The sequence below is a fragment of the Oncorhynchus mykiss genome, chromosome 11 (genome assembly GCF_013265735.2).
Source record: "Oncorhynchus mykiss isolate Arlee chromosome 11, USDA_OmykA_1.1, whole genome shotgun sequence".
Taxonomy (NCBI): Eukaryota; Metazoa; Chordata; class Actinopteri; order Salmoniformes; family Salmonidae; genus Oncorhynchus; species Oncorhynchus mykiss.
The window spans coordinates 17,333,333-17,356,270 of NC_048575.1; the positions used below are offsets into that span (position 1 = coordinate 17,333,333).

Genomic DNA, 22,938 nt, shown 5'->3' on the forward strand with positions numbered 1-22,938 from the left:
ACCTTCACTATTCAGAGTTAATACCAAACCTTATCCCTTACCTTCACCATTCAGAGTTAATACCAAACCTTATCCCTTACCTTCACCATTCAGAGTTAATACCAAACCTTATCCCTTACCTTCACCATTCAGAGTTAATACCTAACCTTATCCCTTACCTTCACTATTCAGAGTTAATACCTAACCTTAACCCTTACCTTCACTATTCAGAGTTAATACCTAACCTTATCCCTTACCTTCACCATTCAGAGTTAATACCAAACCTTATCCCTTACCTTCACTATTCAGAGTTAATACCAAACCTTAACCCTTACCTTCACTATTCAGAGTTAATACCTAACCTTATCCCTTACCTTCACCATTCAGAGTTAATACCAAACCTTATCCCTTACCTTCACTATTCAGAGTTAATACCAAACCTTATCCCTTACCTTCACTATTCAGAGTTAATACCTAACCTTATCCCTTACCTTCACCATTCAGAGTTAATACCTAACCTTAACCCTTACCTTCACTATTCAGAGTTAATACCAAACCTTATCCCTTACCTTCACCATTCAGAGTTAATACCTAACCTTAACCCTTACCTTCACCATTCAGAGTTAATACCTAACCTTAACCCTTACCTTCACCATTCAGAGTTAATACATACCCTTAACCCTTACCTTCACCATTCAGAGTTAATACATAACCTTAACCCTTACCTTCACCATTCAGAGTTAATACATAACCTTAAACCCTTACCTTCACCATTCAGAGTTAATACCTAACCTTAAGAATTCGGAGTTGATGCCTAAACTTATCCTTAAACACTTCGATATTTTACGTTTGGAACAACTTCAAATTTGGCATTTCAGAAACGCAGATGAATGTCAAATTCTGATGTGAGACTGTGAGAGCTTGTTGAATTTAGACAGGTTAACTTGGCGTTCTTGGGCACAGGGACTATGGTGGTCTGCTTGAAACATGTAGGTGTTACATACACAGTATTGCAGTACAGCTCAGATTTTACTGTCTGTGCAATGTGGAATCATAATGTCTATGTATTCTACATTTAATTTTGCTGTGAGTGGTCTACTTTCTTTAGAAACTAGAAAATTTGATAGCTAAATGTATCCTGCTGGGTGAACCCATAACTAACCTCTGACCTCCCCTCAGGTGCCTCCTGTAATGGCGACCTTGTTCCCAGAATGCCTCATGGAAAGAGTCTCTGGGATGGCGTTACCCATGGAGGTCGGACTTCGTCTCTGCGGTCAACTCCAGTGTTACACAGGAACTGGGACCACAGTACGACTGGGTCTAACACGGTCAGAACACAACACAACCACTCAGCACCATTATCTCAAAGAAACTACCATGTACATGAGTAAACAGACTTGAACTTTTTTCACATCATGTATGTATCACCAGGCTGTATCATAACCGGCCGTGATTGGGAGTCCAATAGGACGGCGCACAATTGGCCCAGCGTCGTACTGGTTTGGCCGTTGTAGGCCGTCATTGTAAATAAGAATTTGTTGTTAACTGACTTGCCTAGGTAAATAAAGGTTAAATAGCTTTTTTAAATGTCTGTTTACCTATTCTACAACACACACCTGAGCTTAGTCTATGATAACAGAAACCATGTTGCTGATGTCACCCTGTCCTCTCTTCTCTAATTAACGCCCAGGTCAGAGTTTGTGTCCAGGCTAGAATCCCTGAGGTCCGCTGGCTGGCTGGACAGACTAACGGTAGCCATGGCAACCCAGTTCACCCTCTACAGCCCCCCCACCAACCTGTTCAACAGTGTGAACCTGATGGCCGAGAGATTACCTGGTGGAGCTTTGCACACCTCCGCCCGTGTCCAGTCAGCTAGGGTCTACCATTCACCTACTGTATGGGACTACTTCAGTATGGCATGTCAGGTAACACCATAACACTCCTAGTCCCTAGCCCCATCCTCTAACGCTCCAACTCATCCCGAACCATCGCAATTGGGTTGAGGTTGGGTGATTGTGTAGGCCAGGTCATCAGATGCAGCACTCCATCACTCTCCTTCTTGATTAAATCGCCCTTACACAGCCTGGAGGTGTGTTGGGTCATTATCCTGTTGAAAAACAAACAGGATTGCATATCCATAGGAGTGGTTTCTTTGCAGCCATTCAGCCATGAAGGCCTGATTCCCACAGTCTCCTCTGAACAGTTGATGTTGAGATGTGTCTGTTACTTGAACTCTGTGAGGCATTTATTTGGGGTGCAATCTAAGGTGCACTTAACTCAATGAACTTATCCTCTGCAGCAGAGGTAACTCTGGGTTTTCCTTTCCTGTGACGGTCCTCATGAGAGCCAGTTTCATCATAGTACTTGATAGTTTTTGCGACTGCACTTGAAGAAACTTTAAAAGTTCTTGAAATGTTCCGCATTGACTGACATTCATGCCTTAAAGTAAAGATGGACTGTTGTTTCTCTTTGCTTATTGGAGCTGTTTTTGCCATAACATGGACTTGGTCTTTTACCAAATAGGGCTATCTTCTGTGTACCACCCCTACCTTGTCACAACACAACTGATTGGCTCAAACGCATTAAGAAGGAAAGAAAGTCCGTATATTAACTTTTAACAAGGCACACCTGTTAATTGAAATGCGTTCCAACACCTGAGTGTGCAAAGCTGTCATCAAGGCAAAGGGTGGCTACTTGGAATCATCTCAAATATGAAATATATTTTGAATTGTTTAACACTTCTTTGGTTACTACATGATTCCATATGTGTTATTTCATCGTTTTGATGTCTTCATTATTATTCTATAATGTAGAAAATACTAAAAATAAAGAAAAATCCTTGAATGAGTAGGGTTGTCCAAACTTTTGACTGGTACTGTATATTATGTGTTTACTCAAACCTCCTGCGGCCCAGATTGAGTGGGCTCACACGCAGGAGTTTTCCCACCCCTGATCTATTCCCTCCACGACAACCCCCCACATTCAGTCAGATAGGGTCTGGTCTTCCATCCGCTGTCACACAGGACTACTAGCAACAAGCAGTGAGAAGTGAACTGTGAGCAGTGAATTGTGAGCTGAGCTAGAACAAAGGCCCATTCTATTAGTCTTATCTCAGACATGAAGGCCAATGATACAGTGCCTTGCGAAAGTATTCGGCCCCCTTGAACTTTGCGACCTTTTGCCACATTTCAGGCTTCAAACATAAAGATATAAAACTGTATTTTTTTGTGAAGAATCAACAACAAGTGGGACACAATCATGAAGTGGAACAACATTTATTGGATATTTCAAACTTTTTTAACAAATCAAAACCTGAAAAATTGGGCGTGCAAAATTATTCAGCCCCCTTAAGTTAATACTTTGTAGCGCCACCTTTTGCTGCGATTACAGCTGTAAGTCGCTTGGGGTATGCCTCTATCAGTTTTGCACATCGAGAGACAGACATTTTTTCCCATTCCTCCTTGCAAAACAGCTCGAGCTCAGTGAGGTTGGATGGAGAGCATTTGTGAACAGCAGTTTTCAGTTCTTTCCACAGATTCTCGATTGGATTCAGGTCTGGACTTTGACTTGGCCATTCTAACACCTGGATATGTTTATTTTTGAACCATTCCATTGTAGATTTTGCTTTATGTTTTGGATCATTGTCTTGTTGGAAGACAAATCTCCGTCCTAGTCTCAGGTCTTTTGCAGACTCCATCAGGTTTTCTTCCAGAATGGTCCTGTATTTGGCTCCATCCATCTTCCCATCAATTTTAACCATCTTCCCTGTCCCTGCTGAAGAAAAGCAGGCCCAAACCATGATGCTGCCACCCCCATGTTTGACAGTGTGGATGGTGTGTTCAGGGTGATGAGCTGTGTTGCTTTTACACCAAACATAACGTTTTGCATTGTTGCCAAAAAGTTAAATTTTGGTTTCATCTGACCAGAGCACCTTCTTCCACATGTTTGGTGTGTCTCCCAGGTGGCTTGTGGCAAACTTTAAACAACATTTTTTATGGATATCTTTAAGAAATGGCTTTCTTCTTGCCACTCTTCCATAAAGGCCATATTTGTGCAATATACGACTGATTGTTGTCCTATGGACAGAGTCTCCCACCTCAGCTGTAGATCTCTGCAGTTCATCCAGAGTGATCATGGGCCTCTTGGCTGCATCTCTGATCAGTCTTCTCCTTGTATGAGCTGAAAGTTTAGAGGGACGGCCAGGTCTTGGTAGATTTGCAGTGGTCTGATACTCCTTCCATTTCAATATTATCGCTTGCACAGTGCTCCTTGGGATGTTTAAAGCTTGGGAAATATTTTTGTATCCAAATCCGGCTTTAAACTTCTTCACAACAGTATCTCGGACCTGCCTGGTGTGTTCCTTGTTCTTCATGATGCTCTCTGCGCTTTTAACGGACCTCTGAGACTATCACAGTGCAGGTGCATTTATATGGAGACTTGATTACACACAGGTGGATTGTATTTATCATCATTAGTCATTTAGGTCAACATTGGATCATTCAGAGATCCTCACTGAACTTCTGGAGAGAGTTTGCTGCACTGAAAGTAAAGGGGCTGAATAATTTTGCACGCCCAATTTTTCAGTTTTTGATTTGTTAAAAAAGTTTGAAATATCCAATAAATGTTGTTCCACTTCATGATTGTGTCCCACTTGTTGTTGATTCTTCACAAAAAAATACAGTTTTATATCTTTATGTTTGAAGCCTGAAATGTGGCAAAAGGTCGCAAAGTTCAAGGGGGCCGAATACTTTCGCAAGGCACTGTATCTGAAGGTGAATATGAGCTGTAGCTTTGTTTGCCTTCATCTCTCCAGCTCCTTTTCCTCCTCGTCTCTCTGGTCCAGCTCGCCCTCCAGATCTGTTCTGCTGGAGAAAAAGGCATGCTGGCATACTTGAGAGACCCCCAGAGTTGGCTCCAGGTGAGAGAGAACCCCCTCCCTTCTCTCATACAATATATACAGCAATACATTCTCTGTAAATGTGGGTTTGCTCACTGTAGTTGTCTGAGTTCTCTAGCTCAAGCTAGCCTCTTCATACTCAGTACTAAGCAAACCACACTGAACTTTATACCCTACAAACATTTCTCTCAGTAGGAATTTTCTTTCTGTTTGTTTAGCAATAATAGGTCAGTTTGCCCTTCTCTCTGTCTCCCTCCAGGTCAGTATACTCCTGGTAACCCTTCTCTCTGTCTCCCTCCAGGTCAGTATACTCCTGGTAACACCTCTCTGTCTCCCTCCAGGCCAGTATACTCCTGGTAACACCTCTGTCTCCCTCCAGGCCATTATACTCCTGGTAACACCTCTCTGTCTCCCTCCAGGCCATTATACTCCTGGTAACACCTCTGTCTCCCTCCAGGCCATTATACTCCTGGTAACACTTCTCTCTGTCTCCCTCCAGGTCAGTATACTCATGGTAACACCTCTCTGTCTCCCTCCAGGTCAGTATACTCATGGTAACACCTCTCTGTCTCCCTCCAGGTCAGTATACTCCTGGTAACACTTCTCTCTGTCTCCCTCCAGGTCAGTATACTCCTGGTAACCCTTCTCTCTGTCTCCCTCCAGGTCAGTATACTCCTGGTAACCCTTCTCTCTGTCTCCCTCCAGGTCAGTATACTTCTGGTAACAATTCTCTCTGTTTCCCTCCAGGTCAGTATACTCCTGGTAACACCTCTCTGTCTCCCTCCAGGCTAATATACTCCTAGTAACACTTATCTGTCTCCCTCCAGGTCAGTATACTTCTGGTAACAATTCTCTCTGTTTCCCTCCAGGTCAGTATACTCCTGGTAACACCTCTCTGTCTCCCTCTAGGCTAGTATACTCCTGGTAACACCTCTCTGTCTCCCTCCAGGCTAGTATATTCCTGGTAACACCTCTCTGTCTCCCTCCAGGCTAGTATACTCCTGGCAACCCTGGTGTACTACATCTACTACATCTATCAGTCCATTCTGACTCTGGAGGTCATTGACCTGTTGCAGCGACACGACTTCAGGATGCATGTGGATGTCAGCTTACTGTCTACCTCGGAACAGGTGAGAATGGGAGAGAGTGAGGTGTATGTGTGTATGATGATGATGAGGATGATGATGATGATGATGATGATGATGAGTCCTCTGTATCTCCAGCACACCCATACACTGCGTGGCATACTGCTCTTCCTCCTGGTGGTGCGGTGTATGTGTTTGTCGGGGGTTAACAGAACCATGGCCGCCTCAGTGACTCTACTCAGACTCACCTTCTCCAGACTTCTCTGGCCAATGGTAAACAACCCACAGACACTGCAACCTTTCACCTTCTACCTTAACTACAAACAGTCCGCATGGAAACTATTTAAAATATAATAATCCTATTTTAAATGTTTTTTAAAGAAGTTTCAAGTAACAGTTCAGTACTTCAGGTAAAAGTTAATTGGTTAAAATTCACACTTTGTTTCTAGAGTGTGTCCTGATGCCATTTCTATTCTGTCCCCAGCTGTCAGGAGTTTTCCTGTTGGTGGCCCTGTCCTCTGTGGGAAACCTGCTGCTCCTGAGGAGGTCCTGGGGGTCCAGCTCACTGCCCCACTCCGTCTTCACACTCCTGTCTCTCTCCAGGGGCCAACTGGGCTCCCGGGCCCACTCCCTGCCCGTGGCCTCTCAGCCCCAACAGCTCCACAGCCCCAACAGCGTGTCTTTGTCTTTCTACCATGGAGCTCTCTGTCTCACCCTCACTGTGGCCTGGACAGCAGTGGTACTCATTAAACTTTTTGAAACACTTTTTATAATACTGTTTTTGTAAGGTGTGTGTGCGTACTGGTAGCGAAGTCCGATGCAGGAGAGCAGAGATTTGTGAGCAAAAGTGCAAAACGCGCAAAAACAGTCACAATAATTATGTTTAACAATTAACATCTTCGTGAAATACCACGGGAAAAACAAACCAGTCTGGCGCATCAACAACAAACACGTAACACAAACAATCTTACACAAAAACATGAGGGGGAACAGAGGAATAAATACGCCGAACGCCGCCCGAACAAGGAGAGGAGCTGACTTCGGCGGAAGTCGTGACAGTTTTTAAACACTTTTTATAATACTGTTTTTAAACACTTTTTATAATACTGTTTTTAAACACTTTTTATAACACTGTTTTTAAAAACTTTTTATAATACTGTTTTTAAACATTTGTGTTTGATAAAATCCTTGACATAAATCAACTAGTTTCCAAGGCGATCCAGAGACAACAAACATACACGTAGTCTACCCTACAGTACTGTACTTTGTTGTTGCTTTATCCAGCCCTAGCAAGCTACATCTGTCTGCTGTAAACCCTTTGCTCCTGTCTGTCTGTCTGTCTGTCTGTCTGTCTGTCTGTCTGTCTGTCTGTGTCTCTAGTTGACTGGAATCGTCTCCTCGTTAGTGAGAGCTGCTAAACTAGCTGGTAGGAGGAGGAGCCTACTGACTCTCTGTGACGTGGTTGGCTACGTCAGGGATCGGGCAGCTGTGCTCATTGGCCAACGCAGACAGAGATGGACAGATAGCCATGCCCACAGGAGAGTGAGTGACCTTTGACCTCCATGCTAATGTCCGAAAGATAGTTTTGAAGATAGGACTGCCTTGCTTTGACTGTCAATGAAAGCAGAGAACAACCTTGTGGTTTAGATTGAGGTATGGAAGGGGTTAACTGGCTGATATATATATTTTTCTCCTCAGAGTTTTTACCTGGAGGAATTTGAGAGCCTGGTGGATGAGCTGCAGTTTAGACTAAATGCCTTCTCTAACAGTCTGCACCACACCCTACATCCTAAAGATATCTTCTCCCCCACCCAGAGCCCCTCCAGCCTGGCCTCACAGGTGGGCACACCCACACTGTCTGAACCAACCTGCCAGTGTATATATGATTTAGGCATAACCTTTGAATATGTAAGCCTCTGTGAAGCAATCTAGGTGGAGTTACTTAGACATGTCCCACTTTCAATTTGAACTGACCACCATCTCATGAGCTGTCCCTGATTCCAGCACAGTTTTAAGGGTGTGCGTTTCTTTTGTAGCGCTCTGCTGCCAGTGAAACAGCACACGTGACTGAAGAAACACTTCTCAATGATCCCCCTGACATCACCAACCTCCCACTGACCTCCAGGGAACACTCACCTGACGCACACCACTACAGGTAAAACCACAACTAAATATAATTCACATCAAAAACAGCATAAGCCTGCCATAGAATGGCAGAGATGATTCACTATGTTCGCCCAGTGACTACTTGATTATTTGAGTTTATGTTTAGGCTTTAGCTCAGTTAGCTAGCATAGCCCTAAGTCACTCAGATGGCCTGGGTTGTTAACCAGTCGTTTTTATTTCCATCCCAGGTCTCAGCTTGAGTTGGAGACCCTCCACCATCTGCAGCAGTCAGGCCAGAGGAGGCAGACCCCGGCCCCAGCTGGAGGACTCTCAAGAAGGGTTGGGCCATCCGTCAGTCCCCTGCATAGTGGAGCACCAGGGTGGATCTCCCGAGAGCACCCATCAGACAGAAACCTCCAGATCTCCACCTCCATAGGGGGGCCAAGCTACCTCTCCTCCCCAGATTCGGTGCACCTAGCTGAGGCTCGGACATGGGACAACATGCCTCAGATCCAGAGCCTAACAGGCTGGATAGATAATCAGCTGGTTAAGACTGTGGTTCTGGAGAATCAGATCAGCCACTGGACCACTGTCGGTCGGTCTGGTAAGAAGAGCCACAGAAGTCCCAGAAACACCCAATGGGCTACAGTAGAGGGGCCCAGCTCCAGATATACCACTGCTTCTGGGGTGATGGAGGGCCATGGAGGGCCACACAGGGCTGTGGTGGAGGTTATGGTCCATGGGAGCCCGGAGACTGAGCCAGAAGAGGAGGGATTCCTAGGGACAGTCAGACAGTGCTGGGGTTGACACTGTATGTCGAGTCTAATGAATGAATGGATGAAATAATGAATTATCTTCATCAATATGCTATTCAAGAGGGATATTGTGAAAAAAATATGTTTAAATACTCTGTGTGGAGAGAATCAAGCTTAATTACAAGTATTCAGTAAGCCACTGCTTGTGTCACCATGTCTATTTTCAAAAACATTAAATAAACAATGTGCCCTGGTTGTAAAACAAATAAATAAATGGTGTGTAAAATACATTCTCAAATAAATGGTGTGCAGGATAGGGTGAGGGGAGCGCACACTGTTTCTTGAAAGAATGAACATTACAACATGGCTCACTGACTAACCAATATGTTTACAGGACAGTTGCATTGTTGCAGCAATCCAGAGACGTCCTTGCACAATAAATAAATAAACCTCTTCATGATCCTGTTGATATCAAAAGTACTAGTACAACTTTTTCTTGTTTTACTGTTCACTCACTGTTGAAAAACAGTAGTCTATTCAGTCCAATGACATTACAATAATTGGTAAACTATCCAATGGCACCCTCGAACGTCAGGATCCAGGAATTAAGTGGCGGTACGCAATTGGAGGAAAACCGACGATGACAGCCAATTAGAACGCGGCAAGTCAGACAAATTCAATTTCGGGAGGTGGGGAGCGTGATTTCTGAAGTCTTTCTAGTTTGTATGAAGCCACAAGCCAAAGATCAGTTTAACTTCACTTCAGGAATGATCAAGCGCTACGGAGATTTCTAATAATAGACCCATGTGATTATATTCATCAGTTACTAGCTTAAAGGGAGAAGTCTCACTCGTTACACGGTTAGCATCCCATTGGAAAACCTGACAATGAGAAAGATAGCGCTGCTGCTAATTGTCTTGCTTGGCGTTGCCCACTTTGCCACTGTTATCCAATGTGAAGAAGATGGTAAGTAGTTAGCTAACGTTAACTAGTAATGAATTAAGTTTGCCAGTTCGTGTACACGCTAGCTAGCTGGCTTCTTCTGTCGTTATAATTAGCCAGTCAGCTCGTATTCGCGAGCTAGTTGGGTGACTAGCTAGCTAATTATTAACTGCTGGCTAGCTTTTATAGAATGTTGTGCATACTCCGTAACGTTACAGCGTGGTTTTGTTTAGCTCTTATCATGACTAATTGCATAACATTGGGTCATTGGACATCCCATGTATTTAACCTTGTGAGGAAAGTGCCCCGACGCTGCACAAATGCTCAGTTTAAACGCAAATACACCCTGCACGCGATACAGTTTTGGAAAGATTAGGAACTTAACTGCTATAGGAATGACAAACATTTCTAATACTAAAGATACAATTACTGTACTCAGTGTAATCCATCCACCGGACAGGTGTGGTATATCAATACCAATACACAGGTGCACCTTGTGCTGGGGAAAATAAAAGGCCACTCTAAAATGTGCAGTTTTGTCACACAACACAATGCCACAGATGTCTCAAGTTGAGGGAGTGTGCGATTTGGCATGCTGACTGCAGGAATTTCACGAGAGCTGTTGCCAGATAATTTAATGTTAATTTCGCTTCAATAAGCCGCTTCCAACATTTTAGAGAATTTGGCAGTATGTCCAAACTGCAGAACATGTGTAACCATGCCAGCCCAGGACTACAGCTGGCTTCTTCATGTGTGGGATCGTCTGGCAAGCAACCCGGACAGCTGATACAACTGTGGGTTTGCACAACCAAAGAATTTCTGCACAAACTGTCAAACAGTCTCAGGGAAGCTCATCTACGTGCTCGTCGTCCTCACCTAACTGACTTCAGTGGGCAAATGCTCACCTTCGATGGCCAATGGCATGCTGGAGAAGTGTGCTTTTCACAGATGAATCACGGTTTCAACTGTAATGGGCAGAATGCAGACGGCGTGTATGGTGTTGTGTGGGTGAGAAGGTTGCTGATGTTGTGAACAGAGTGTCCCACGGTGGGGGTATGGGCAGGCATAAGCAATGGACAACAAACAGTTGCATTTTATCAATGGAAATTTGAGTGCACAGATACTGTGAGATCCTGAAATGGTCACACCAGATACTGACTGGTTTTATGATCCACCATACAATTTTTTAAAGGGATCTGTGACCAACAGATCTGTGAAATCCATAGATTGGGGCCTAATGAATTTATTTCAATTTGCAGTTCATACAGTAGAAGGAACTCAAACTCAAAATCTTAGAAATTGTTGCATGTTGCATTTATTTTTGTTCATTGTATGTTCCATGCTTTCAGCTGAGAACCCAAATGGTGGGCCTGCTGTAAGCTCCCCTGGGTTTGAGAACTAGGTTTTGTTGCAACGCAAACCCAACTGCGCTGTCCTGACTTGTTGCTAGATGTTCTGTTGATTTCAGTGTTATCAATGATGTTTGCAGATGTAGCAGAAGTCGATGAGGTTGATGACAGTGACGATGAAGAGGATGAAGATGATGGAACAGAGGTGAAGGATGAGAACGGAGTGTTGGTCCTGACCGACAACAACTTTGACACGTTCATGGAGGGCAAGGACACTGTGCTGGTAGAGTTCTATGCCCCATGGTAAGTTTGCGTAAAGGGAGAGTTGACAATAAGAAGTCAATATTTGTCAGTCATTGGCGACGTGTCCATCCACATCTGTTGTGCAGCTCTTGGTAGCCGAAAATGAGGTGTGAAAACCGGAAGGCCTTCATCTCAAATGCATGGGATATATGCACCATTGAAATCATTTCCCCCTTGATTGGCACTTCTCTAATCTGTTCTCCTCCCCTCTCCCAGGTGTGGCCACTGTAAGCAGTTTGCTTCTGAGTATGAGAAGATCGCCCAGAGTCTGAAAGAGAATGACCCCCCTATCCCTGTGGCCAAGGTGGATGCGACGAAGTCCAGTTCCTTAGCAAGTAGATTTGAGGTGTCGGGATATCCCACCTTCAAGATCATGAAGAAGGGGGAGCCTGTGGAGTATGATGGTGCCAAGAATGAGCAGGGTAGGACAACCACTAACAAGACTGAGCTGGTAGCCTGGCTGTCTCTGTTTCAATATTTGACTACGCTAGTACATCTTGGCCTTGTTTGACTAAAGCGGAAACAGACTGGTACACAGGCTACTATCTTAGTTTCATTTTTAGTAGCATTGGTAATGTTATAACTGTGGTTGTGTTTCAGCCATTGTGGCTCAAGTGAAGGAGGTGGCCCAGCCAGACTGGAAGCCCCCTCCTGAGGCAACCCTGGTGCTGACCAAGGACAGCTTTGACGATGTGGTCAACAACGCTGACATCATCCTGGTGGAGTTCTACGCCCCATGGTCAGTCAATCCACCTCCAGACAACGTTTAGGATGCATCTCAATGATCTAGTCACTTCATGTCCTTGTCTCCTCTTCACCTGCACTGGTCTGACGCATGAAATATATCACTTTGTGTTTTCTGTCTAGTAAAGGAGTGGAGGTGATAAAATAGCTTTATATGAAGCTTCATGACTGTTCCTGCCTAACGAAGCGTTATGGTGCTGTTTTAACTGTCCCTCCAGGTGTGGCCACTGTAAGCAGCTGGCTCCAGAGTATGAGAAGGCAGCCAAGGACCTGAGCCAGCGCTCTCCTCCCATCCCCCTGGCCAAGGTAGACGCCACCCAGGAGAAGGACATTGCCATCCGTTTCGGGGTGTCGGGGTACCCCACCCTCAAGATCTTCAGGAAGGGGAAGGCCTTCGACTACAACGGACCCAGAGAGAAGAGTGGTATGTCCACACTTCAGACTTTCAGACACTCCCCAATAACTAAATATATCTGCTAACATTATGGATTTTAGGACGTGTACCATTGTAATGATATAGCCAAGTGTTCTAACTATTCTGTGTTCTCTCTGTGTAGGAATTGTTGACTATATGAGCGAGCAGGCAGGGCCTCCCTCCAAGCAGGTGCAGATGGTGAAACAGGTGTCAGAGTTTATCAAAGATGGTGACGATGCTGTCATAGTGGGTGTGTTTTCCTCGGAGCAGGATACGACCTACGACCTCTACCTAGAGGCCTGTAAGTATTCAATCATTTTTATTAACAATGCTTTGGTGTACAGTGCAGGGTGCACACAAGGTGCGTCAAGTACTTGAATTTGGTACTGGAACACCTTGAAAATCTGACATTGTCATGCTCTGATCCGGTGGAAAAGTAATAGAATAGGCCTACCTGATCACTTCTTATCCCTTGCACAAATAGCCTACAGCTATGTCAGTCCAGAGCTCACTGGTACAGGAAACTCTGAGGGCCCAGAATATTCTATACAATATTGCAAGTTTGCTAGCACCAGCTTCAGGCTGGACCTAGTTGATACAATGTTTAAAGTTCCTTGTAGACAGGCCATGCGTAGCCAATGTGATTCATAGGATATTTATTTTTATCAGGATATTTTCTACCGGCAGGCTACACTGTTTATATTTGTTGGCTTTCTGGAGGCTATTTTTACAATAGTTACTTTTAGAATTTTGATTAACCACATGATGATTTTCAGATACGAAGACGGTATTACACACTGCTCAAAAAAATAAAGGGAACACTAAAATAACACATCCTAGATCTGAATGAATGAAATATTCTTATTAAATACTTTTTTCTTTACAAAGTTGAATGTGCTGACAACAAAATCACACAAATTATCAATGGAAATCAAATTTATCGACCCATGGAGGTCTGGATTTGGAGTCTCACTCAAAATTAGTGGAAAACCACACTACAGGCTGATCCAACTTTAATGTAATGTCCTTAAAACAAGTCAAAATGAGGCTCAGTAGTGTGTGTGGCCTCCACGTGCCTGTATGACCTCCCTACAACGCCTGGGCATGTTCCTGATGAGGTGGCGGATGGTCTCCTGAGGGATCTCCTCCCAGACCTGGACTAAAGCTTCCGCCAACTCCTGGACAAAAGCATCTGCCAACTCCTGGACAGTCTGTGGTGCAACGTGGCGTTGGTGGATGGAGCGAGACATGATATCCCAGATGTGCTCAATTGGATTCAGGTCTGGGGAACGGGCGGGACAGTCCATAGCATCGATGCCTTCCTCTTGCAGGAACTGCTGACACACTCCAGCCATATGAGGTCTAGCATTGTCTTGCATTAGGAGGAACCCAGAGCCAACCGCACCAGCATATGGTCTCACAAGGGGTCTGAGGATCTCATCTCGGTACCTAATGGCAGTCAGGCTACCTCTGGCAAGCACATAGAGGGCTGTGCGGCCCCCCAAAGAAATGCCACTCCACAACTGACCCACCGCCAAACCGGTCATGCTGGAGGATGTTGCAGGCAGCAGAACGTTCTCCACAGCGTCTCCAGACTCTGTCACATCTGTCACATGTGCTCAGTGTGAACCTGCTTTCATCTGTGAAGAGCATAGGGTGCCAGTTGCGAATTTGCCAATCTTGGTGTTCTCTGGCAAATGCCAAACGTCCTGCATGGTGTTGGGCTGTAAGCACAACCCCCACCTGTGGACGTCGGGCCCTCATACCACCCTCATGGAGTCTGTTTCTGACCGTTTGAGCAGACACATGCACATTTGTGGCCTGCTGGAGGTCATTTTGCAGGTCTCTGGCAGTGCTCCTCCTTGCACAAAGGCGGAGGTAGCGGTCCTGCTGCTGGGTTGTTGGCCTGTCTCCTGGTAGCGCCTCCATGCTCTGGACACTACGCTGACAGACACAGCAAACCTTCTTGCCACAGCTCGCATTGATGTGCCATCCTGGATGAGCTGCACTACCTGAGCCACTTGTGTGGGTTGTAGACTCCGTCTCATGCTACCACTAGAGTGAAAGCACCACCAGCATTCAAAAGTGACCAAAACATCAGCCAGGAAGCATAGGATCTGAGAAGTGGTCTGTGGTCACCACTTGCAGAACCACTCCTTTATTGGGGGTGTCTTGCTAATTGCCTATAATTTCCATCTGTTGTGTCTTCCATTTGCACAACAGCATGTGAAATTTGTCAATCAGTGTTGCTTCCTAAGTGGACAGTTTGATTTCACAGAAGTGTGATTGACTTGGAGTTGCATTGTGTTTAAGTGTTCCCTTTATTTTTTTGAGCATTGTATATGAAATGTAACTGTTACATGGGAATGTGCATATGACAATCATAACTGGCATGCAGTTTGGTAGAAATGGTAAGATAAATTGGTGTTCTAAATTGAAAAATTTGATGACCCCTGTAGCCATTACCTACTGGTAACTTCAGGAGCTTACTGGCAGAATCTGCCAAGGCCAGCTGGACGAGGTTCGGGGACAGTTATTTTTGTGTGTATATGTATGTATATATATACACACACATACATACACATATACACACACATACATTATATATATATATACACACACACACAGTGCCTTGCGAAAGTATTCGGCCCCCTTGAACTTTGCGACCTTTTGCCACATTTCAGGCTTCAAACATAAAGATATAAAACTGTATTTTTTTTGTGAAGAATCAACAACAAGTGGGACACAATCATGAAGTGGAACGACATTTATTGGATATTTCAAACCTTTTTAACAAATCAAAAACTAAAAAATTGGGCGTGCAAAATTATTCAGCCCCCTTAAGTTAATACTTTGTAGCGCCACCTTTTGCTGCGATTACAGCTGTAAGTCGCTTGGGGTATGTCTCTATCAGTTTTGCACATCGAGAGACTGACATTTTTTCCCCATTCCTCCTTGCAAAACAGCTCGAGCTCAGTGAGGTTGGATGGAGAGCATTTGTGAACAGCAGTTTTCAGTTCTTTCCACAGATTCTCAATTGGATTCAGGTCTGGACTTTGACTTGGCCATTCTAACACCTGGATATGTTTATTTTTGAACCATTCCATTGTAGATTTTGGATCGTTGTCTTGTTGGAAGACAAATCTCCGTCCCAGTCTCAGGTCTTTTGCAGACTCCATCAGGTTCTTCCAGAATGGTCCTGTATTTGGCTCCATCTTCCCATCAATTTTAACCATCTTCCCTGTCCCTGAAAAGCAGGCCCAAACCATGATGCTGCCACCACCATGTTTGACAGTGGGGATGGTGTGTTCAGCTGTGTTGCTTTTACGCCAAACATAACGCTTTGCATTGTTGCCAAAAAGTTCAATTTTGGTTTCATCTGACCAGAGCACCTTCTACATGTTTGGTGTGTCTCCCAGGTGGCTTGTGGCAAACTTTAAACGACATATTTTATGGATATCTTTAAGAAATGGCTTTCTTCTTGCCACTCTTCCATAAAGGCCAGATTTGTGCAATATACGACTGATTGTTGTCCTATGGACAGAGTCTCCCACCTCAGCTGTAGATCATCCAGAGTGATCATGGGCCTCTTGGCTGCATCTCTGATCAGTCTTCTCCTTGTATGAGCTGAAAGTTTAGAGGGACGGCCAGGTCTTGGTAGATTTGCAGTGGTTTGATACTCCTTCCATTTCAATATTATCGCTTGCACAGTGCTCCTTGGGATGTTTAAAGCTTGGGAAATCTTTTTGTATCCAAATCCGGCTTTAAACTTCTTCACAACAGTATCTCGGACCTGCCTGGTGTGTTCCTTGTTCTTCATGATGCTCTCTGCGCTTTTAACGGACCTCTGAGACTATCACAGTGCAGGTGCATTTATACGGAGACTTGATTACACACAGGTGGATTGTATTTATCATCATTAGTCATTTAGGTCAACATTGGATCATTCAGAGATCCTCACTGAACTTCTGGAGAGTTTGCTGCACTGAAAGTAAAGGGGCTGAATAATTTCGCACGCCCAATTTTTCAGTTTTTGATTTGTTAAAGTTTGAAATATCCAATAAATGTCGTTCCACTTCATGATTGTGTCCCACTTGTTGTTGATTCTTCACAAAAAAATAGTTTTATATCTTTGTTTGAAGCCTGAAATGTGGCAAAAGGTCGCAAAGTTCAAGGGGGCCAAATACTTCGCAAGGCACTGTATATACACCATTCTTCTGTTTAGGCTATCTTGATCTCTTGCTCCCTGTCATTTGTGTCTTGATTATTTAATCAGTGTGCTTAAAGCATAAGATGAGCTCAGTAGCCTACCTACAGTATAGATTTTCTTCAAACGTAGGGTGTGTCTATATAGGGAACTCCACATTTTAATATTTGTTTATTTATGTTTTTGTCTGGGACAGCCCTACAAAACAACATTGAGTAGAACTTGTAAGGTTCCCCAGAAGGTTGTGGCGATGAACTTTTAAAAATTGATGGTCCTTGAAAATAAATACTTGCCACGGTCTGTACAAACCCTTAGTGACTACACATAGCATGCTATATGTTTAGTATTGAGGGTGTATAAGAAATTCCTGCGCTCCTGGTGAGGCTTTCTAAAGGGGATCAATAGTGATTGTACTGTGTTCCCCTCCTATCTGTCCTCCCAGGTCATGTTCTTAGAGAGGACTTCAAGTTCCTCCATACCTTCAGTTCAGACTTGGCCAAGCTCCTCAATGCCTCCCCCGGCCAGGTCGTTATGGTGCAGCCTGAGAAGTTCAGGTCCAAGTATGAGAAAGCTTCACACACGCTCACCATCAAAGTAAGTCTGTCCACAAGGTGTGTTTGTCTAACCTCAAGTAGACTTCAATGAAGCATGCTCTCCTGACCTAAGAAAATGCTGAAATTATTTGTGCATGTTTTAATGTATGATCTCATAACCTGGCCTCTCTCCTTTTCAGGACTCCACAGAGGTGTCTGAGGTGCAGGACTTTTTTAAGAAACACATCCTGCCACTGGTGGGTCACAGGAAACAGAGCAACGATGCTAAACGCTACACTAAGAGACCGCTGGTCGTTGTCTACTACGGTGTGGACTTCGGCTTCGACTTCAGGAAAGGCAAGTGTCGTCAACCCCTTATTTCCTAGATTGTGAATATTGTCTAAAGCTGCATAGCTTCCATAATACCTTTCTTGACATGCTGAAGAGCTGGAACAAAAGCCTGCACTACCAGTAGCTCTCCTCCAGGACTGGCGGTTGGACAACCTTGGCGGTGTTAATTGCAGCTCATCTCATGCATCGTGTCTGATAACTCCTATTTCTGTTCTAGCCACCCAATTCTGGAGGAGCAAGGTTCTGGAGGTGGCCAAGGATTTCCCGGAATACACCTTTGCAATCGCTGACGAGGAGGACTATTCAGATGAGCTGAAGAGCCTGGGGCTCAGCGACAGCGGGGAGGAAGTCAATGTGGGGATTCTGGCAGATGGTGGCAAGAAGTTTGCCATGGAGCCTGAGGAGTTTGACTCTGAGGTGCTGAGGGAATTCATCATGGCCTTTAAGAAAGGTGAGCTTTACAGCAATTGTTATAAAATGTCACGACTTTAAACCACAAGATGTTGTATTGAGTTACATATTAACCTTGAGTACCTTGTCTGCAGCCAGCCAAATATCATCCGTATGTGACAGGTCTTTGCCAATGTTGTGTAATGGACTATACATTAGTGTCCATTGGTCACCATGTGTGTCCATTCTTGTCTCTCCCTCTCTGTAGGCAAACTGAAGCCCGTCATCAAATCCCAGCCGGTGCCCAAGAACAACAAAGGCCCTGTGAAGGTAGTGGTTGGAAAGACCTTTGACGACATTGTCATGGATACCAAGAAAGACGTCCTGATCGAGTTCTACGCCCCGTGGTGCGGTCACTGCAAGAAGCTGGACCCTGACTACACCGCCCTAGGCAAAAAATACAAGAACGAGAAGAACCTGGTCATTGCCAAAATGGATGCCACGGCTAATGACGTGCCTCACGACAGCTATAAAACAGAGGGCTTCCCTACCATCTACTTTGCACCTAGCAACAGCAAGCAGAGCCCAATCAAATTTGAGGGTGGGGATAGAACCATAGAAGGATTTAGTAAGTTCTTGGAACAGCACGCCACACAGTTATCACAGAGCAAAGATGAACTTTAATCTCTTTCTGAGTAGCTAAGAACTTTAACCATGCCAGTGTAGAGACTACACATTCCAGGTGCCCTGGAGGAGCCGAGGGCAGACTGTCAATTCCAAATCAACCCTTCCTAGCCCCTACACCCTAGCCACCTATGTGCAAGATGGCGCTACCACCATATGTATCCAACCATCTCAGATCTCCACTAGGGCCTAGTGTTTAGGGGGTCGGAGTTGATTTTAGTGTCCCCACAGAGGGCTGTTACTGAGTTTCTCTAATGTACCACATGTAAAATCTTTCTGTTCAAATCAAGAGATTCTGCTTTTGTTTTCCATGTCTGAAAGCATGTAAGCACTGAGTTCTAAGCGTTTTCAAATAAAACATGAACTGTGTTGTGTGGGGTGCATAATTATTCTCCTTGTCAGCTGTACTGAGGATGGGTGAAAGCAAAATGAAGGAATGTCTGTCCTTTTATATAGGATGGGAGTATTCATCTCTACCCTACAAGGCCTTGAGCCTGCTGGTTTTCTGATCTACCTGAATTAATTGCACCCCTTCTAAATCATTCCCTGATTAGAGGTTATTATACTATTAAGATGAATTGTTTTTAGATCCACTTTACTACATTTTATTTCAAGTTTTATAAAAAAAAGCATTGTTTTCTATTTAGCTTTACTGTTGGACAGATGTGTGGGAGGCTAGGCTCCATGTATGTGTTGTATCAATTTTTGGGGATGTCCATTCCTGTAACTGGGGCATTTAATGCGTAAGGTGATGGGTCAGGTCATAGGTCAGGTTTAAAGGTAGACTGCGAGAATACCTAGATGCACGACAAACTAGTGAGTCAATCTCTGCAACAACCAGGAGGGTTGAGCTGTTTTGGTATCATAGTTGCTGTGTGGCACTTGCACATGTGCAGATACTCTGTGTGGCAGAGTGCAGTCTTGCATGTTCTCATCTCAATGGCTGCTTTCGACTGGATCACTTTGAAAGGTGGTGACCACCTATTTTGGGGATAAAATTGTCCAGGTTAACTGCATTAACCTTACAAAAATTGTGATAAAAAATTACGTTTTGACTGCAGTTGTCTACAGTTGCTCATCCTGCAGGGATTTCCTGCATTGTGTGAGGCTCCATTGTCAACCAATTTGTTTGACCCACACGAATGTGACCAAAGACATGACAAACAACCAATTTGCACGGTGTACAGTAGCTATATATTCATGTAATACGAGGTTCTCACTGATTGTACAATGTCCACATATTATGGTTTCAGATTGAGTATGTGTGATGAATGGTAACACTCATGTTTCCTTTAGGGAGTGGATGAAATTTACACAATAGTTACCTGATGGAAAATGGGGGAGGGTCATGTAATCCGTTAATCCCCGACCATAAATTACATGTAATCTGTAACATGTAAGGGATTACAAAAAAATGAACTAATCTGTTACGTTACCAGCAAAACTATTGTAATCCGATTAGATACTTTCAAAGAACAAGATTACTTTGAGGATTACTTTTAAATTCGGAACGCATGTGAGGAAAAAAATATCTTTGACTCTTCTGTTTTTTTCAATGACATTGAGAAAGGCAGAGCCCCACCTGTTTTGAGACCCACATTTTTTGCAAAAACATATAAATATATATTTTGGGGGGGTCTTGCCTGTTTTGCATGTTATTTTGGCATTAATACATGTCACATATCGGAAATGTTTGTGAACAATGTAAAAAATATATAATTGAGTTAATAACGCGGCATATAAACATGGTCTCTTTTTTTTGTTTTCTTGAGTAAGGAAGCGTGATAGGTTAATTGATCATTTGAGTCAATTGGAGGTGTACCTGTGGATGTACAGTGGGGCAAAAAAGTATTTAGTCAGCCACCAATTGTGCAAGTTCTCCCTCTTAAAAAGATGAGAGAGGCCTGTAATTTTTATCATAGGTACACTTCAACTATGACAGACAAAATGAGAAAAAAAATCCAGAAAATCACATTGTAGGATTTCTAATGAATTTATTTGCAAATTATGGTGGAAAATATGTATTTGCTCAATAACAAAAGTTTATCTCAATACTTTGTTATATACCCTTTGTTGGCAATGACAGAGGTCAAACGTTTTCTGTAAGTCTTCACAAGGTTTTCACACTCTGTTGCTGGTATTTTGGCCCATTCCTTGGCCCATGGATGTAAACTTCTGACCCACTAGGAATGTGATGAAAGAAATCCAATCTAAAATAAATCATTATCTCTACTATTATTCTGACATTTCACATTCTTAAAATACAGTGGTGATCCTAACTGACCTAAGACAGGGAATTTTTAGAGTTTAAATGTATTTGGTTAACGTGTATGTAAACTTCAACTGTACACTGCTCAAAAAAATAAAGGGAACACTTAAACAACACAATGTAACTCCAAGTCAATCACACTTCTGTGAAATCAAACTGTCCACTTAGGAAGCAACACTGATTGACAATAAATTTCACATGCTGTTGTGCAAATGGAATAGACAACAGGTGGAAATTATAGGCAATTAGCAAGACACCCCCAATAAAGGAGTGGTTCTGCAGGTGGTGACCACAGACCACTTCTCAGTTCCTATGCTTCCTGGCTGATGTTTTGGTCACTTTTGAATGCTGGCACTGCTTTCACTCTATTGGTAGCATGAGACGGAGTCTACAACCCACACAAGTGGCTCAGGTAGTGCAGCTCATCCAGGATGGCACATCAATGCGAGCTGTGGCAAGAAGGTTTGCTGTGTCTGTCAGCGTAGTGTCCAGAGCATGGAGGCGCTACCAGGAGACAGGCCAGTACATCAGGAGACATGGAGGAGGCCGTAGGAGGGCAACAACCCAGCAGCAGGACCGCTACCTCCACCTTTGTGCAAGGAGGAGCAGGAGGAGCACTGCCAGAGCCCTGCAAAATGACCTCCAGCAGGCCACAAATGTGCATGTGTCTGCTCAAACGGTCAGAAACAGACTCCATTAGGGTGGTATGAGGGCGGGACGTCTACAGGTGGGGGTTGTGCTTACAGCCCAACACCGTGCAGGACGTTTGGCATTTGCCAGAGAACACCAAGATTGGCAAATTCGCCACTGGCGCCCTGTGCTCTTCACAGATGAAAGCAGGTTCACACTGAGCACATGTGACAGACGTGACAGAGTCTGGAGACGCCGTGGAGAACGTTCTGCTGCCTGCAACATCCTCCAGCATGACCGGTTTGGCGGTGGGTCAGTCATGGTGTGGGGTGGCATTTCTTTGGGGGGCTGCACAGCCCTCCATGTGCTCGCCAGAGGTAGCCTGACTGCCATTAGGTACCGAGATGAGATCCTCAGACCCCTTGTGATACCATATGCTCATGCTCTAGACCTCATGTGACCTCATTGTCAGCAGTTCCTGCAAGAGGAAGGCATTGATGCTATGGACTGGCCCGCCCGTTCCCCAGACCTGAATCCAATTGAGCACATCTGGGACATCATGTCTCGCACCATCCACCAACGTCCCGTTGCACCACAGACTGTCCAGAAGTTGGCGGATGCTTTAGTCCAGATCTGGGAGGAGATCCCTCAGGAGACCATCCTCCACCTCATCAGGAGCATGCCCAGGCATTGTAGGGAGGTCATACAGGCACGTGGAGGCCACACACACACTACTGAGCCTCATTTTGACTTGTTTTAAGGACATTACATCAAAGTTGTAGTAGTGGCAACTCCAACATTCAGACATAATTTACAAAGGAAGCATTCATGTTTAGTGAGTCTCTTGATAAGTGTGTGAATTTGATATTTTTCCTGCACTGCTAAGCATTCAAATTGTAACTTAGTACTTTTGGATGTCAGGGAAAATGTATGGAGTAAAAAGTTACAATCCTTTTCTTTTGGAATATAGTGAAGTAAAAGCAGAGAAAAATATAAATAGTAAAGTACAGACACCCCCAAAAACGACTTATGTGGTACATTAAACTATTTTTTTTAACTTAAGTACGTTACATGGCTGGCAGTGGGAGAAGATGCAATGAGATGGATTTTGGCCGATTTTCTGCTTATCTTCTTATCGATGAAACAATTGATCTCAATACAGTTCTGTTCCCAAAACTAAAATATGCTATGAACAGAGTGGACAAAATTTTGTAGACTTTACATTTTGCTAAAGTTTTTTTTTTAAGTGCATTGTTTAGGAGTGCAAATGCGATTTTAGTTCATGCGCACACCCACTTC

The 22,938-nt window shown here is 44.0% G+C and overlaps 2 protein-coding genes across 2 annotated transcripts in view; both read left to right on the forward strand.

The window, feature by feature from the left end:
• Positions 1 to 9,299, forward strand: part of LOC110536567 (polycystic kidney disease 1 like 1) — a 53,010-nt gene extending 43,711 nt beyond the window's left edge. The window contains exons 53-66 of the mRNA XM_036936648.1: positions 1,190 to 1,287; positions 1,670 to 1,904; positions 4,823 to 4,897; positions 5,178 to 5,192; positions 5,376 to 5,390; positions 5,540 to 5,554; positions 5,746 to 5,760; positions 5,851 to 6,006; positions 6,100 to 6,234; positions 6,446 to 6,700; positions 7,342 to 7,503; positions 7,660 to 7,800; positions 7,998 to 8,116; positions 8,316 to 9,299. Of these exons, the coding sequence (XP_036792543.1) occupies positions 1,190 to 1,287; positions 1,670 to 1,904; positions 4,823 to 4,897; positions 5,178 to 5,192; positions 5,376 to 5,390; positions 5,540 to 5,554; positions 5,746 to 5,760; positions 5,851 to 6,006; positions 6,100 to 6,234; positions 6,446 to 6,700; positions 7,342 to 7,503; positions 7,660 to 7,800; positions 7,998 to 8,116; positions 8,316 to 8,874 (1,995 nt within the window). The 3' untranslated portion in view covers positions 8,875 to 9,299. The remainder of the gene's footprint in view (positions 1 to 1,189; positions 1,288 to 1,669; positions 1,905 to 4,822; positions 4,898 to 5,177; positions 5,193 to 5,375; positions 5,391 to 5,539; positions 5,555 to 5,745; positions 5,761 to 5,850; positions 6,007 to 6,099; positions 6,235 to 6,445; positions 6,701 to 7,341; positions 7,504 to 7,659; positions 7,801 to 7,997; positions 8,117 to 8,315) is intronic.
• Positions 9,300 to 9,458: 159 nt separating this feature from the next.
• On the forward strand, positions 9,459 to 19,109 carry LOC110535409 (protein disulfide isomerase family A, member 4). Its single transcript, XM_021620393.2, has 10 exons — positions 9,459 to 9,788; positions 11,254 to 11,416; positions 11,633 to 11,838; positions 12,017 to 12,155; positions 12,379 to 12,584; positions 12,718 to 12,876; positions 17,225 to 17,376; positions 17,516 to 17,672; positions 17,884 to 18,117; positions 18,325 to 19,109. The coding sequence occupies exons 1-10, from the start codon at positions 9,710 to 9,712 to the stop codon at positions 18,738 to 18,740; spliced, it is 1,911 nt and encodes a 636-aa protein (XP_021476068.1). The 5' UTR covers positions 9,459 to 9,709; the 3' UTR covers positions 18,741 to 19,109.
• Positions 19,110 to 22,938: the final 3,829 nt, after the last annotated feature.